General features: G+C 42.5%; 1 protein-coding gene across 1 annotated transcript; it reads left to right on the top strand.

Moving 5' to 3' along the window:
* Positions 1-1,797: 1,797 nt before the first annotated feature.
* Positions 1,798-16,428, top strand: LOC105909564 (apolipoprotein B-100-like). The gene is made up of 28 exons (XM_031581414.2): positions 1,798-1,929; positions 3,435-3,461; positions 3,993-4,096; positions 4,489-4,634; positions 4,925-5,072; positions 5,266-5,418; positions 5,562-5,686; positions 5,782-5,867; positions 6,005-6,455; positions 6,543-6,657; positions 6,774-6,920; positions 7,013-7,224; positions 7,332-7,527; positions 7,621-7,800; positions 7,889-8,092; positions 8,181-8,348; positions 8,479-8,684; positions 8,803-8,982; positions 9,090-9,199; positions 9,493-9,703; positions 9,804-9,973; positions 10,065-10,228; positions 10,366-10,475; positions 10,689-11,053; positions 11,248-14,649; positions 14,754-14,868; positions 14,991-15,171; positions 15,283-16,428. The coding sequence occupies exons 1-28, from the start codon at positions 1,875-1,877 to the stop codon at positions 16,141-16,143; spliced, it is 8,592 nt and encodes a 2,863-aa protein (XP_031437274.1). The 5' UTR covers positions 1,798-1,874; the 3' UTR covers positions 16,144-16,428.
* The last annotated feature ends 1,079 nt before the right edge of the window (positions 16,429-17,507 follow it).

The raw sequence follows: 17,507 nt of genomic DNA, 5'->3' as shown, positions 1-17,507 counted from the left end.
TAACATTGCACGCGTTTGGCTATCTTTAGTCAGTCGTTACCCTAGCGTTACTTGGTTGTTATTAATCGTTTGCCTTGCAGTGAACCACCCACTGGCGACCTGTCAACGACCACTGAACGGACCCCTAGCGCACGCAGCGTGTGACTAACGTCAAACGAACTTCATATGGCGTCCAATGAGCGTCATTTAGCGTTTCACGAACGTCCATGCATTTGGGTAGGGTAGACTGAGTACAGTTGATACACCCGAAATAACGTATGTGCGCAGCAATCCTCAGTTTAGTTTGGACATGCCTACTAACGTCCTCTTTGATCCCGTGAAATTTGAGCACCTAACCCATCTCTCGTATGAAGATATCGGCGAAAGTTTTTTCACCAAGGGAAGATCTTGATTTTATCATGTCCCTTCTACAATTAATATGTTATTAACCATACGTGATCAACAAACGCAACTTACATCATTGCAAACGTTATTCTGTGCACTATAAATCTACATATTCCATGCTATCATGTCATGCAATGTCATTGCATAATCTAGCGAAAAGCGTGAGGTGGTCAGCGGGGTACAGTTGAGACACAATGTCTCAACTGTACCCGCGATAAGCAGGTTAGAAGTCAAAGTTAGCAAACAACAAACAAAGCAAATGAAAATAAAATTTTATATTTTTGATATTAGAACTGTCCTATATTAATGGGTGTCTTTTCAAACATGAAAGTAGTAAGAATGATTTATCTTGGGGTCTAAATAAGCAAGGTGGGAGAACGGGTACAGTTGATACAGCTTGATTGTGATATAGCCTGTATTTTCAATCCTTGGTCAGTCACCATCAATGGGTTTAAATGGGTGTCTCAACTGTACTCAGTCTACCCTATATAAACCTATGCTTTTTAAATAGGGTTCAGTTTATTTTGGGCTACCGTAGAGAACACCCACTATGGAGGATCCAGAAGGAGGGTATATATGCTTGCTTGAGCCCCGCATTAAGTAGATGTACTGAACTTGAACATAGCTGAGCAGTAAATATTCTTCCGAAGACATTGCTAGTGAAAGAGGCTTTGTATTCTTCTTACTTTCAGCAGCATTTATCATCTTCTTACTTGCAGCAGAAGCCCCCCTCACACCCTTTCGTCGTCTTGGCGGCATGATGTTCACTGTTCAGATCAACTGAATCCACTATGATTTTTCAGCGTTTTATACCCGTTTGACCATAAAACCCACACGCCAGCGAAACTCTATTCTGTCGCTATTCACACGTTAGTCACACGCTCAACACGCTCGTCTAACGTTGACTTATCGTTAATATTGGAAGAGTCTTACTATTGCTAGATGGTCAAATAACACTAGCCATGAACGTATATTTGGCTAACTTATGCTACCAATAGCATATTTTGCTGGCATTCATCTTGTACTTCAACCATTGAATCTTTCCCATGAGATGAGAAAAGGGTTATGAAAGCTGCTTTGGACACTAATCTTTTAAATGATACACATGTGCAATAAGGTGCTGAATATAAAAAACACTCAAGCCTAATGTCACATGGTTCAGCACCTGTTCTTCTTGGCTGCACTCAAGCTCGAAATATAGATAGTTGTTATTCAAGTCAAGTCAAAATTGATTTAAAAATAAGTCTATGTCATCTAAAAAGCAGACGCTGCAAACGGTATAATCCTACTTTTTAATAAAGCCAGTGGCCTTTGTTCTGTCCTAACGGCAAGCAGTGTGAACTTTGGAGTCAGGGCAGTCCTTTTTGTAAACTCCCCCTGTCCACTAGTTGCCTGGGGTGGGGGGGTATAAAAGAGCAGTTCTGGAGGAGGTGAATCAGTCTCGACTGAGTAAACGCCTACCCAAAGGAGAGAGCTACATCAAACCCATCATGGGGGACACTAAGCTCTGCCTCATGCTGATCCTCAGCGCCGTCGCGTTGGCCCGTAAGTACCTCATCTGTACACCTCTGTGAGCTTAAACACTCCAAATTAGAGTTTAAGTCATCATTGTTAATTCTCCCACACACAACTGCATACAAATGTTAATTTTTGGCTGTAATATTATGTTTGTTCTCCTACTATACCTTTGATTCTGGTTAATTTGAATTTATAACAAGTATGACAAAAACGGGTGAAATGTGTCAGTGCTAAATAACGTATTTAAGCCATTTAGATACCAGACATGCTTCGTACAACATGTAACAATTTCTGCAACAAAACAAAATATCTGTATATGGCATAAATTTAAAATATTTTTTTTTCCTTAAATTTCTCTTCAATCTTTGAGGAATCACCATTTCGATGCATTCAATCGTTACAAAAAGCCTTTTTGGATTTTTTGGATTTCTTCAATTTGAGTATCCTATCTCTGTGTAGCTCAAGAGATAACTGCCCGTAGATGGAGCTCAAGCTTAGGCGGTGTTATTGAAGTGAGATAGTGGAGTAGTGTGTAATTAATGCTTCTGCCTCGCACTTTAAAAACACTTAATGAAATTTACAGTAAATTACTGGCAGAAAAGTTCTGCCTCAACTCAAAGCAAGAGTCAATTACTGAACCCCAAACGATTCTGACAAAGGGAAAATATTTGAATAGCAACACCTGGCTACGTGTCATCATGTAATGCACACTATGCTTACATTAACTTTGGATACATTCCAAAAAAACATTAAAAATTAAATTTACTTTAGTGTGGTACAAGCTATGGCTTACATCGCAGTTTGCACATATTGTCAACAAACAAACAATCATGAAAACTATAGGCCAGGCTCTGTATTTTAGGCTTATAGTTTCAACATGAAAAATATGAATAAAATAAAATGAATGCAGTTTTGCATTACCAATGTTAAAAACTAAAGCATATAGGTCTAAGTTAGGAAATCCAGAGATGTTATAGGTCTACAGGCTAATAGTAGGACTCTAGTAGTAGAATTTTGACATTACCTATTTTAATAGCATTAAATGAATACAATAAATTACAATAAATTTGGTCTAATTGCAGTTCTGCACTTACCTTCTGTGATCAGTCCTTATGCACTTACCTACTGTGATCTGTCCTTATGCACTTACCTACTGTGATCTGTCCTTATGCACTTATCAGTCCTTATGCACTTACCTTCTGTGATCTGTCCTTATGCACTTACCTACTGTGATCTGTCCTTATGCACTTACCTACTGTGATCTGTCCTTATGCACTTATCAGTCCTTATGCACTTACCTTCTGTGATCTGTCCTTATGCACTTACCTTCTGTGATCAGTCCTTATGCACTTACCTTCTGTGATCTGTCCTGAAATGCATTTGGTCTAATTGCAGTTATGCACATATCTTCTGTGATCTGTCCTGAAAAGCATTGCGAATTACATCCCTTAACTCTTAACCTCCAAACATGGCCGTTTTCTGTAAAACGTTACTGTAAAATTACATACATTTTGTGTTCTACCACATTTTAGATGCAGATGATGAGGCTCCATGCCTGAGTAAGTCTGACTAAACCTCATCCTCATCAGTAAATCACGTTTTCACTGGACTTCCAGCACCAGATATCACATTTTGATAAGCCTTTACATGGACCCTCTGATGTATGACTGACATAACCATCTTAGAAACTCCTTACCATAGATGTTAAATCCCAGCATTTGTTGACAGGACACTAAATAGTCAAAAACAAATTCATATTATCATCACCAGTACATTTACTGTAGACTTCACCATTACTGAAGGCGAAAATGTTCTATGTGACACATTGTTAACATGCTGTGACATTAAGCATCAAACATTATGATTGGTCATGGCGACAGTGTTGGAAGAAACCTTTCATGAAAACCTCTCACAGGAGGTTTGACAGATTTCTGACATGGTTGTGTCTGATTTATAACAGGTTCATGTACATTGTTTTGCATTTTCACATTTACACTGTTAAATATTCTTCATAAAGTTCCATGAGAAATGCTATTGCTTGAACAACATTATTTTAATTAAAAAAAAATCTGCTCTCTTCTCCCCCCTAGTGGCCAAGAGGTACAAGCCCTTCCACAAGTATGAATATCTGTATGAAGCTGAATCCCTCAACTTCCTCAACGGAGCTGTCAACGGCCCCAAAGGAAGCTGCAAGGTATGGCTCATCATTTCTACTGGTTCATCATCTTTTTTGCATCCAGTAATAAACAATAATTATAAATATTAACCATTTACAGTTATGTAATCATTCAAAAATGAAGGATATTTAATTAACATTAATAGATGGATTATTTATCATTAGTCATCAGTTAACTTCCGTAAACCATAAACAAAGTTATTTACTGGAGTCCACTGGTCTTTGTATGAAGGATTTCTTCACATAATTAATTCCATTATGCATGATCAAGTCATTTACTTCAACAACCATCAAATACACCTACTAGTTTATCTATAGTCTTTACATTAGGTATACATTCATTCTGAGAGTAAGGTGTATATTTTGATCAAAAAGGAAAACGCAATTTTCACCTTTCCCATGTCTTACAGGTTGAGATTGAGGTTCCTGGCCCCTGCCACTACATCGTTCGTACCACTGAGTGCACGCTCAGTGAGGTCACTGATTTTGATGCAGCTGGCAACCCGGTCTTTGCCCCAGCAACCACTGCTGATGCCTTTAAGGCTGCAATGGAGAAGTAAGCATTTCTCTTATATATAAAAAATACATTTCTTTTTTTTTCATAAAATAAAGCCATGTTTTCTCTTAATTTGAGGGACACATACCATCAGTGCATATTATACTGTGCTTTTCCCTAAATGCAGACCCATATGTATTCAAGTATGTGTTAAAACACAACTGTAATTGACCAGTGTACAGTTAACATAACTAATATATGTATTTACTGGTATTCTGGTTTGTGTTAAAACACAACAACTGTAATTGATCAGTGTACATGTAACATAACTACTCATGTTCTCCACACAGGAACCCTCTGAAGGTCACTGTTGAAGGTGATAATGACATTAAGCTGTTCCCTGAGGACGATGAGCCAATCAACATCCTCAACATCAAGAGAGGAATCATCTCTGCCTTTGCTGTACCTGTCCTGGAGGAGGAGAGGAACAAGAGGATGGTATGCAAATATCGTTAGCAAGCATTTCAGTCATATCGGAGTCAGAGTTGCATTAACACACACAACAAGTTGTGCTAAAACAGAGATGCATCTAAGATGAAAATAGAAAATAAAAAGATGCTTGAAAGAGAGGGAGATTATGGCAAGCATCATGCATTCCTCCACAAATCAAGTTGTCCTCCCACCCTGACAGCCCACCATCTATGGATTGTGCAAGACTGGCTACACTGTGAATGCCAGAGAGGACATTGCCACAGACGTAACCCTCACACGAGACCTGTCCAGCTGTGACCAATTCAAGCCAGTCAGCGACCACACCAGCCCCCTGGCCCTCATCACTGGCATGGTAAGTCATTCCTTGCAAATGTTTTTAATCAAATGTGATCTCATGGGTAGTTTGTGAAGAGTAAATAAAGATTCTAGTGTGCAAGATTTTGTGAAATATGCATCAGACAGTGTTTCATACCATGTCTCTCACCTCTCCAATAGAACTACCCTCTTAGCCAGCTGATCAGGAGCACCCAGACCTGCAACTACCAGTTTGACAATGCAGAGCACCACCCAGTCTCTGGTGAATGCACTGAGAACCACATCCTGGTGCCATTCTCCCACAAGTACGTCTGAGAGCCAGATGGTGATTAGACGTGTCAATCATTTCAAGATAATCCTACTGGTTGACACAGTGATTTAACACTCATCCTCTCTACAGGGGTAAATATGGAGTTACCAACATTGGCAAACAGAAGGCCACTCTCCTGGGAGTGACTGAGCACAATGACAGAGTCTTTGACCCCAGTAAGACATTTACTTGAACTTTGCTGTTGTGAATTGAAGGTGGAAACTGTTGATGGCTATATTTCAATGTCTGTCAAATACATTGCCTTCACAAGAGATGATGTATGTGATGACACATTTGCCTGTTTGATTTGTAGTTTTGGCCAATGAGCAGACCCTGCACCCACACGCCAGTGTGGACAAGAGCCCAATCCAGGACAAAGATGCTGCTCTCGCTCTCCTAACTGAACTGGCTGGCCTTTCCAAGACCGAGAATGGACACAAGAGAGCCCACCTGGCCCACAAGATCGTGAGCATGATCCGCAAGATGTCTGCAGAGACCCTGGCTGCTGGCGTGCCCAAGGCCCTGGAAATCTCTCGCTCCCTGATCTACCAGGCTCTGTTTCAGTGCGGTACCCCCGAGTGCAACAGCGCCATCATGCAGATCCTCAGGACCTTCGACAGCTCTTCTATGGAGATTGATGCCACCGTCTACGCCATGGGTCTGCTACCCAACCCTTCTCGCCAGCTCGTCCACGACATGCTGGAGATGGCCAAGTTCAAGCAGAGCAAGCCCATTTTCTATGGTGCCAGTAATGCCGTCAAGAGGTAAGACAATGTCCAAGGTTCCCCTAACAGGATTAATTGTGATTTAAAGATTGAGAAATGATGAATATACACTCTGTCCATCCACAGACTGTACAAGGCTGAGGGCAAGGTCACTCCTGAGATTGAGGCTGTTGCAGACTTTGCACTGGAGCAGATTGGAGACTGCACTGGTGACCAGGAGCACATTTACATGTCCCTGAAGGTGTGTTGCAGTAATATGTAGCCAGTGTTTTGACGTTAGCAGGCACTTTTCTTTACTCTACATGCTGTTTATAGATTTGGTGAAGTTTTGTGATTATGGGTCGCTTTGTCTCTCAGGTTATTGGTAACATGGCTGCTGCTATTGGGGCTGCCAGCCCTGCCCTGAAATCTGCTGTGATCCAGTGTGTGAACCAGCCTGCTGCCACTCCAGAGGTTCAGCTTGCTGCCATCCAGGCCTACAGACAGACCACTCTGCCAGAGGAGGTAACCCAGAGTCATCTTGTGTTTTACTACTCAGTGAAAATCTTGCGTTTGGAACCTTGCTAACTGAGCTACATCTGATATGTGCTTTACAGGGCAGAGAGGTGCTTATGCAGGTCCTTTTGGACGGTGCTGCCCCACTGCAGAAACGTCTTGCTGCCTACCTGGTGCTGATGAAGGACCCTCAGCCCTCTGAACTGTCTCAGCTGGCTGCTGCCCTGCCAGTTGAGGATAACCAACAGGCCAAGAGCTTTGTGATCTCTCATGTCACCAACATCCTGAGCTCCACTGCACCTGAGACAAAGGAGTAAAACATATTAGACAAAATTCCATTTTAATTTAAATTGCTTTCAACTAAACTTAAAAAGTTGTTACCCTCCTGACTGAGAAAACATGTTTTTCATTTCTGCCCAGGCTTAGACAGAAGATCCTTGATGCCCTTCAGGGCAATGACGTTGGAACTGTCATGGACCCAACCAAGTTCTCTGGTAACTACAAAGTCGGATCCCTGGAGGGAAACATGGTATTTGAGGGCAGTAACTACCTGCCTAAGGAAGTCATGCTGGAGATGACCCTGAATGCCTTTGGCTATGATTTGGACATGTTTGAGGTATGATTAAAAAATTACTTTTTAGTCTGAAAGTGTTAGTTACGAAGTATTTATTGATTGTTCACTCCAACTAATCATGTATTGTGCTTTCAGATTGGCATGGAGGGCAAGGGACTTGAGCCAACTGTTGGGGCCCTGTTTGGTGACAATGGGTTCTTCCCCGACACCGTGATGAAGACCATCTACTTTGCTGCTGATAGGATGCCTGGCCAATTCAAAAAGGTTCTGAAAAACATTCTTCCTTTCCTGAGGAACGACAGGAAAAAGAGACAGGTACTAAAATATCAGTCATCCTTGTATCATACCCACGTAGAGTTGAATAGTCTCCGTTAGATTCATCATCATGCTCTCACCTCATTAGGCTTCCCAGAGCCTCATAAAAGAGCTTGGACAGAGCGTCAACAAATTGTTCAGAGACCTGAAGGCTCAGGATGCCCCTGAGGCCATGGTCTACCTGAAAATGCTGGGAATGGAACTTGGCTACCTGAAGACCAAAGACATGGAGAAGATGGCCTACTCTGCTGCAGCGATGATTGACAACCTCCTTAAAATGTTCCCATCTGATGTGAGTTTACTAAAGACAACGCATTCTCTTCCTGTGGCCACAACATTTTCTTCTAAAACACAATTTACAACAAATTGATGCTCTACAGTTCATCAAGGGACTGCTGACCAGCGCTGACAATGACCTGTTTGCCCACTACATCTTTATGGACAATGAATTCTACCTGCCAACCGGCCCTGGTGTTCCTCTGAGGGTTGCCCTGTCTGGTACCTTCACCCCTGGATTCAAGGGAGGAGTGAACATGGCTCCTGACATGGTAAGAAAGATAACCCCACATAGTGACATATTGAAGTTAAATGGTACAATAGCCTGGTCATCACATTATTCATGTAAATTATCTGGTAATTAGACATGCCATTCTCCTTAATATTTCCCTCCATCCACAGAGTGAGGTGACATTCATGCCATCTGCTGGTATCGAGTTTGTGACTGAGGTTGGAGCCCACTTGCCTGACTTTGTTCAGTCTGGTCTGGAGATGCACACCAACATTTACCACGAGAGTGGCCTGAAAGCCAAGGTCTCTGTGTCCCTGAGCAACATAAAGCTGACCATCCCTGCCCCTCAGAGCCCTACCAAGCTTGTCAGCCTCACGTACGTCTGTATCCTTGCATTTTTCCAAAGCGGCATTACGTGACCTCTTCATCAGTGCAGCCCTCCAACTTTGTGTAGTGTCAGAGTATGGAAATAAATATCTCATTCTACATTGCAGCAACTCCCTGGTGTCTGTGCATGGCGCTGAGACCAAGACCATCCCAGCCACAGGAGAGAGAGTTGATGTGACAGAATGCACACCTGTCTTTGCTGGCATGAAGTACTGCACAGCTCTGCAGTACTCTGATGCTATGCAGACTGATGAGTCTCCCTACTTCCCCTTCACTGGGGACAGCAAGTAAGTAGATAACGCTGGAATGCAGAGTGACCTTCAAGAGCTTGGTAACATCAGTTATAAACTGAACTGCTGGTAGCACTCTGAGTAGACTATTGTGATCTCTGCAGGCTTGCCATTGAGTTTCACCCCACTGGTGAGGTCTCTGAGTACACGGCTGACATTGACTATTCCTATGAAGAGAGGACAGATGAAGTTAAACTCACTCTAAAGGCTGAAGGTAATGTCATAATTATTTTCATGAAAATATTTCTTAAAGCAAAAGTACATATCGTTAAACATTACCTTCATTATGATGTACTGTCATTGCATACATATTTGTACACACACACACGCAAATAGTATGCAACTGGTACAGAGACAGGGACAAGCAGTTTGCCTGAAAAGCTAAAGGACAAAAGATGTGAGTGCATTTCGGAGGTGATAGATTTTGTGAATTTTCAGTCGACAATTTTTGCTTTTCCCGGGCGGTTTTCCTCTGTGCCTGAACTGTTCTGTCTCCTACTACCACAGGAGCAGCAGCCGCTGAGGCCACAGCAAATGTGAAGTTCAACAGGAAGACGTATAACGTTGAAGCTGATCTCCAGATCCCTGATTATGACCTGGAGGTTGGGCTCAGGCTTGGCTCTGTCAACCCCGACACCAAGGGCAAAGCCACGCACTCTGTCCAGATTGACCTAGTCAACAAAAACATCCCCCAAGCCTCGCTTATTGCCCTGGGAAAGTAAGGGCAATGTTTTCCATTAATAGCTTGGTCTTCATAAATATCTTTTTTCAAACTTGTGAAATGACAAAAAAAATTGACTGGTATTTGCTTCACACAGATTTGAGTCCATGAAGGATGCAAACATGGAAGTTCAGCTTCTTGTCCCACCATTTGCTGATTTCAAGGTTGCTGCTCACCTTCACCGTGAGGAAGATCTGACCCTTGAACTGAAGACTGACTTCAAACTGCCAGATACTAACTCTGTGCAGGAAATTACTCTTAAATATGGTGAGCATCGTTGCCTTCTTTAAAAAAAAAAAAACATGAAATTCCTTTCCTGCTGTTGTGTTTAAAAGAATTCTCCATTCTTTCACTTCAGATAATGGGAAACTGGAGGCTGAAATCAAATCTGATGTGAGCTCTGAGATCAGGAAAATCCTTTCAAACTTTGGAGAGGTTGAGGCCACCATTGACAGCTTTGTCAACCTGGAAATTAGCCAGACTGGGATGACAGTTGGTACTCTCCTCAGCAAGTCTGTTAAGGTAAGATAAAGTTGATTATTCATAAAAGTAAATACTCAACAAATACTTAACACATTTCCCTTTTACTGTCGTATTTCATTCACTCCTGTTTTTGTGAAATGACTATGCCCACAACATCTGGCATTATCCGAACATAGGAAACGAATGCCTACATTGAGAAGTATGGAGCAGATATTCCATATGTACAGACCATGAGAGTGCCTGAATTCCCTGAGCTGTCTCTACCTGAGAAACTGTACTTGAAGGCGTAAGTGCAATTAACACTCAGTCACAATGCCATCAGTAATTGTATGTTAAAATACCATAATTCTGCGCATTCAATGGAAAACATATGTGGTGTGGAAAATTAATTAGAATGCCAGTGATACAGGCTTCATACATGAAGACACTGCAATAGACCTAGTAATGCAACGTTTCATTGAACCATTTTTAATTCAGAGTAACGTATGTTCATTTACAGTGAGGCTGATGTCAAATACCACTTTGGCAAAGATTACATCAGCTTCGCCATCCCTCTGCCTCTTGGAGGGAAATCCTCTGGAGACCTGAACTTCCCTGCTGCCCTGACCACTCCTCACCTGACAGTGCCCCAGCTGGGCCTGGAGGTAGCCTCCTTTGACATTCCCCTCCCTGAGGTGTTTGTTCCAGAGCAGGTGTATGTGTCTCTCGGGAAGGCCGAAGTGTACGCCAAGATAGAGAGCAACTTCTACAACGTGGAGGCCGACGTCTCTGCTGGTAGAGATCCAGTGGACCACCCCAGCTATTCTGCAAAAGTAGAAGTGACTGGAACTTGTCCTGCTGAAATTCTTTCCCTGAAGATTGATGGTAAGTATGTGTCTGTGTATGTTCAATTTCATCCGTATATATATATATATATATATATATATATATATATATATATATATATTCAGAAAACATGCAAGTCCGTTCTGTACAAAATGGAGAAATATTGTGGTTATTTTATTATGTAAGCCAAGGATAGTATTATGACATTGGGATTCATGCCATATTTTGAACAGGATCTGTACTGCTTGAAGATCCACCCGGTGACTCAGTCAAGGCTGAAATGAAGACACATGTAAACCACAAGCTCATTGATGCCAGCATTACTGTTGAGGAGGTGGCAACCATTGCTGACAAGTTCAGCTTGAAGTCCAACAGCAAGATTGAGGTCACTAGCCTTCTTGGTGTGGAGGTGTCTATGGAGTATGATGGTGATGGTGATCTGAACACAGAGGGGATCTCTGGAAATGGAAAACTAGAGGCATCCCTTAAGGCTGGCCCAGTTTATTGTGCTACCACCATCTCCCAAACGGTCGAAGTTTTCCCATTCAAGCCAGAGGCCAAGATTGACTCTTCTGTTAAGATTGATTCCACCCTTGTCAAAGCCCAGAACACATTTGCTGCTGCCTTTGCTAATGGTGAGCTGACTGCCACATCCAACACTGCAGCACTTGATGATACCCTGGTGCATCTTGCTGAGGTCACCTTCAAGGATTCCACACTGGCTGTGAAGTCCGATACCAAGGCAGAAGCCCTCGGCCTGAAGATTCAGAATGTGGCTGAAGCTTCTGCTGGTGCTGGAGCTGTTAACATCAAGGTGGAAACAAGTGCTGACCATGCAGAAGACCGCCTCCATTCCCTTGTGTCTGCTACCCTGGATGTCAATGGCCTGGCTATGAACAGTGCTGCTGATGTCAAGCTTGCCGAGAACACTGCAACTCACAAAGCATCCTTGACACTGAACAATGATGGTTTGGCAACCGATGGAGCCACATCCCTGCAGAGCCCTCTGACGCTGGAGAACACCTTCAGCGGTTCCCTGGGTGCCTCTAAGGCTGCCTTAAACATTGACACCAAATGTGTATTTGCTGACATGACACTCATGGACTTCCTTACCAACTTTGAAATCACCTTTGTGAATGGGGATGCTTTCCTTAGAGAGCTCACCACAAATTACCTGCCTAACCTGTCTCCTATTTCACCGCCAGAGTTCTCTCTCTTTGACATGGCTCTTAAGATCCCAGAATTCAAAATGCCCCACATTCCTCGCTTTGTGATCTTGCCATCTTTTAGAAAGCTTTATGGTGAGGTCAAAGTCCACACTCCCATCTACAACATCAGGACCACTGCAGAATTTCAGGACACAACTGATAGTGAGACCACGCCCAAGTTCACTACCTTTTTGAATTCAAAGGGCTCATCTCCTGTTGATGAAGAACTGGACTACAGCCTGGACTGCACTGCTGATGTGGTGATTCCCAAAATGAGCCGCATTATCATTGCAGAAACCCTGAAGTTCACCCAGTCGGCAGTGTCTGTTGAGCACCTAGCAACAATGACCCTTTATGGCCTTTCTGCTCAGACCTCAGCCAGGACGACTATGAAGGTTAACACTTCTCCATACACTGCTGACATTGTCAACATTGCATTCTTTGGTATGGAAGGTGGCATAACCACTTCTTTTGACACTTCCTACAACCACAAGGTCAATATCCCCATGATATACATCAGTGATATGTCTCTTACGCAGAAGGCTGTTGCTCGCCAAGATGGCACCACCATCAAACTTTCTCTTAAAAATGAAGGAACAAGCAAAGTTGCTATTCCTCACTCTGAGGAAACAACCCATAAGAGCGATCTTGATTACACCATGAACCTCCGCACTGCCAAGCTCACATACACTTCTGATACGGAGAGTCCTTCTTTTAAAGTGAAGGAAAGCTTGAATGCTGATGGTCTTGTTTTCAGGTACATCAACTTTGATGCCCGTGTAGAGATAGAGTCTCCATTCATCAAGAACAGCCTGCTGATTGCCTCTGGGAAGGCTCACTTGGGTGAAATGAAAGTTGAAATCAAGGCCAATCATGACACAGAGCTTACTGGTGATCTTAGTGGAACCCTATCCAACTCCCTCCATGTTATGGCTAAACCCGATGAGTTTGTGCTTGGCTTCCAGAACAAGGGCAATGCCAAGGCCAACCTGGTGGGCACACTTTCAGCAAAGCTTGATCTCCAGAATGACTATTCTGTCTCTTTGAATTATAATGTGCAGCACATCAACACAATGGCCCTTGTCAAGCTGAACCAATATGGGATCAGCTACAACTTCACTGTAGACAATAACCAGGCTGAAACTGGCATCTATGCTTCTGTAGATGGTGATGTCAACCTTGACATCCTGACTGTGCCCATTAGCATTCCTGAACTTGCTGTGCCAATCATTGATTTCAAGACCCCAGCCATCAATGACATCAATCTGTATGAACACACTGGCCTGAAGAACCTGTTGACCTCTACTGAGCAGACAGTTGATGTGGATGCCAAGATTGTGTACAAGAGCCGTTTTGCTCCCCTTCTAGATCTGGGCCTGATTCACATTCCTGCTGTTGGCAGTCTGGTCTCTGAAGCCTCTTTCAAGTCCTCCATCATCAACCTGAATGTCAATGCTGAGGTGTCTGCTGAGGATGACTTGGTTATCCGCATTGGTGCCGTCTCTGCATCTGTCTTTGAGGGTCTGAAGGCCAAGATTGATGGTACCAGCAGCCTTACCACCAAGAGAGGTGTGAAACTGGCCACAGCCCTTTCCTTGGAGAATGCCCATGTTGAGGCTACCCATGACAGCACTCTGAACCTGAACTCTGAAGCCTCTCTTTCTTCTGCAACTGTTGCAAAGGTGAACCTGCCATTTTTCTCTGCTGAAGCCAACCATCAGGTGAAAGTAGGCCCAACGAGTGATCCATTTGTAGACTACGCTTTCAAAATGGTGTACACCTTGAATCTTCCCGTCATCAATGCTGTTGGCTCTGGAGATGTTGAGAGCAGCATGAAGCTTGAAGCTGGCATGATATTTCTTTCCATGGAGTCATCAACTAAGGAACAGTTTGATGGAACCATCCTGGGCACTGGGATTGTAAAGAGATCCTTGAATGATGTTACCAGCTTCTATTTCAACGGAAAAGGCATTCGCTCAACTCAGAAGATCACCGACAAAGCACATGTCAGCTATGGTGATCTTAAAATTGAGTTTGATGTTGATGAGGATTTGGTATTTGAACTTAAAGAAAGATTGTATGCCAGTATGAAAATTGACTCTAACAACGAAATCAACGTGGCTAACCTGAACACCAAGGGAAAGCACTCGGCCAAGGCCACTTGTGATATGACACTGACATCTCTGGCTGTTGATATGGAAGCTGACCTTGCTCAACCAAGTGGCCTGGGTGATCTCAGCTACTTTGAGAAGTTGACCCTTGACATAACTAACGAAAAACAGAAGGAGGACTACACTCTCAAGATTGTTTCTCCTGTGTACACCACCACTGCTGCAGTAGAAACAGAAGGTGTCTTCCCCACATACCAAGGAACCTTTAAGGCCACTGCCAAGTCTCCAGCTGTGTACCTGGAGTACGATCTAGATGGTGAGTACATGCATCTTTTTAGTTGGATCACTATGGTTTTGTGTCCTTTGTACAGTATAATATTTTTGTCATACTCCTTATTGTCTTGTTTATACCCTCACTAGGCTCGTTCACAGCCTCCCTTGAAAATGAAGTTGTGAGCCACACTCTCAAGGCTGTCCTGACCCATACTGACCTGACTATGGATGTTCAACATGCTATTCAGCACGACAATGAAGGGTAAATATTGCAAATACATCAGTTAGCTATCAATATCAACACATGGATATTACATCAGTACTTGTACACCCAATTTCCAAGGAACCTGTCTCAAAGAACAATATGTTTGTCTTTCTGTAAAGTCCTGCCCATACCCTGAATGTGGACATCACAAGCCCCACCTTCACTGATGTGAACTTCCGTTATGCTGCCCGAAAGGATGGAGCCAGCACTTCAATCTCAAGCCCATCTTCTGGCTTTCTTGGATTTCAGCTTCAGGGTAAAATCCCACAGATGAGTGCAAGACTGTACTGCCGCTATGCTGTGAGTATAATACCCCATCCTGTAAATTAATTAATCAAGAATATAAATGTTCATGTGGTACATGGTATCTGGTTGGCTCTCTTAACTCCTGTGTTCTCTCCGTTTGAATAGTCCGAGCCTGAGAATGACGTGGACCTCCTGGTCTTAAAAGCAGCTCTGGCAGAACCTGAGAAGATGCATCTGCACGCTTCTGCCAACATGGAGGCACCCATCGTGATCCTGTCTGGCCTGCATGATAGAGTCCCTGCCATAACCTCATCACTGACCAACTTTGCAGAGAAGTATGCCATGGTCAGCAATCTTGGGAGCTTGAAGGACATGTTCGTTGGTATAGTTGATGAAGCCTACAACACTGTCAAGAGCTACACTCCGGAGATGAGCCAGCTGTCCATCCTCTTCAGGAATGTTGTTGTTCAGTACCAGAAGACCGTTCAGGCCCTGCTTGATGCAGCCATCAAGTTCCTGAGGGAAACCCAGATTGAGCTGCCAGGGATGGAGAAGGCTACTCTGCCTGAAATCGTGCACAAGATCACAACCAACGTTGGCACAGTGCTTGAGCAGCTTCTGCAGGTGATCAGTGATAACCTGAACCTGGAACAGATGAAGGCTGTCTCAAACAAGGTGGTGGAGATGGTGAAGAATCTGGAAAGCTTTGATGTCATCTTGCAGAAAATGGGTGACACCCTGAGTAACGTAGTCCAGACAACCCAGACATTTGTCGACAGCCTGAGCTCTGACGTTCTGGACAGTGTCTTTGTGTACATCAATGCTCTCTATTCTAACCTTGTCACACTTGCCAAGGATGTGACAGAGCAAGTTAATAACATGCTGACTGCACAGGGCATTGACAACTCACTTAAGTATGCGTTAGAGTCGGCCAGATCTTTTGTGACTGTAATTATCAATTTTGTTGCTCAGTATCTGTCAGATGGAAAACTGGATTTGGAGCTAGACTTTCCCATCCACCAATAATATATTTGTAAGCTGTGAAAGTGTTTAACAGGTGAAACAATCTTATGTTGAAAGGAACATTTTGAGAGAACAATGGATGCTTAGGTCCTTTAGCATGTATTTAAAGACGTCCAAAGTAACGTCTAAAAAGCTGTATTATTTTTGTGTAAATGACAACTCGTACACCAACTCAGCGATCACCTTTTGAAATGAAAATGCTTTGATGAATCCATCTACACATCATACCCTACATGTGTTCAATGCTATGACTGAGAGTACCAATAAAGATCATTTGTACTGCAAGAACTATGCATGTTGGTTTTTTTTCCATTTCATTAAGATTATGTGTTTCACAATCATAAACTACATCTGCGTAAAGTGCGATTCAAGACACAAATCATATGTTAAAAGTATTCCCTTTCTTTGCAAGATGTTTATGGGCATAATACATAATATATGTACCTCTTAATCTGTAGTTGCATACTGTCAGATAGTGTAAATTACAATAAATGTGTAATATGTTGATCAAAAGAGCAAATTGAAATTGTATTTCTATTTTAAAGCCTCGAACATGCAGTTCTCCCATCCATGATATCTTTATGTTTTATTTCTTAAAATAAAAGAATGTCTCTGAAATTACACAAATAGATTACAGTTAGTGTCCAAGATTAATCCCTGCAGGCGAGTCTGCAGTCGGCAGCCATTTTGGCAAGGCTTCTCAGCTGTATTATTGGGGACAGACCAAAAGCTCTCCTGGTCAACCTGATATTCCATGAACATATTTAGATTCAATGATTAAAAAAAAATCTAAAATAAAAATATTGCATAAATACTGTGGTAACACTTTATTTTAAGGGTGAGTGCATAGCACCTTACATACATGCTTCATAATAGATGAACGAATGCATGGATCAACATCGATGCACTATGTTACTATGAAATGCCATGTTGGTTTAAAATAAAATAAAATTCTCCTTTTGCAATCATATGTTCCAGTCAACTACACATATTGGCTCTGTCAAAATGACTGGGCCTAGCCCTTTTTCTGTTCTGTTCTGTTATCTGTGTAAGCAGCTATTTCCATACCAAAGTAAAATAGTAAACCAACATAGTCAAGATCAAGATGGACTCAAAGGGCAGTACGATTCACAGCAATATTTCAAACAAAATGCCTTTAATTATACTTTTGATCATTGGGGAGTCAGAGGGCTGTACTTTTTTTTTTAATAATACTGTAAAACTTAACAGTGTCTTTGTTAGAAAGGCCAGAGATCTGTTCCTCAGCATATTTCGTGATTTGGTCAGTTCGCGGCAAAACACCACAGGAGTCTGTACGGTGTTAGTTTCATTATTCCTTTTCAGTTTAGTAGTAAAGTTATTACTGT

This window comes from Clupea harengus, chromosome 15, assembly GCF_900700415.2.
Source record: "Clupea harengus chromosome 15, Ch_v2.0.2, whole genome shotgun sequence".
Taxonomy (NCBI): domain Eukaryota; kingdom Metazoa; phylum Chordata; class Actinopteri; order Clupeiformes; family Clupeidae; genus Clupea; species Clupea harengus.
This window is presented reverse-complemented; position numbering and strand designations above follow the sequence as displayed.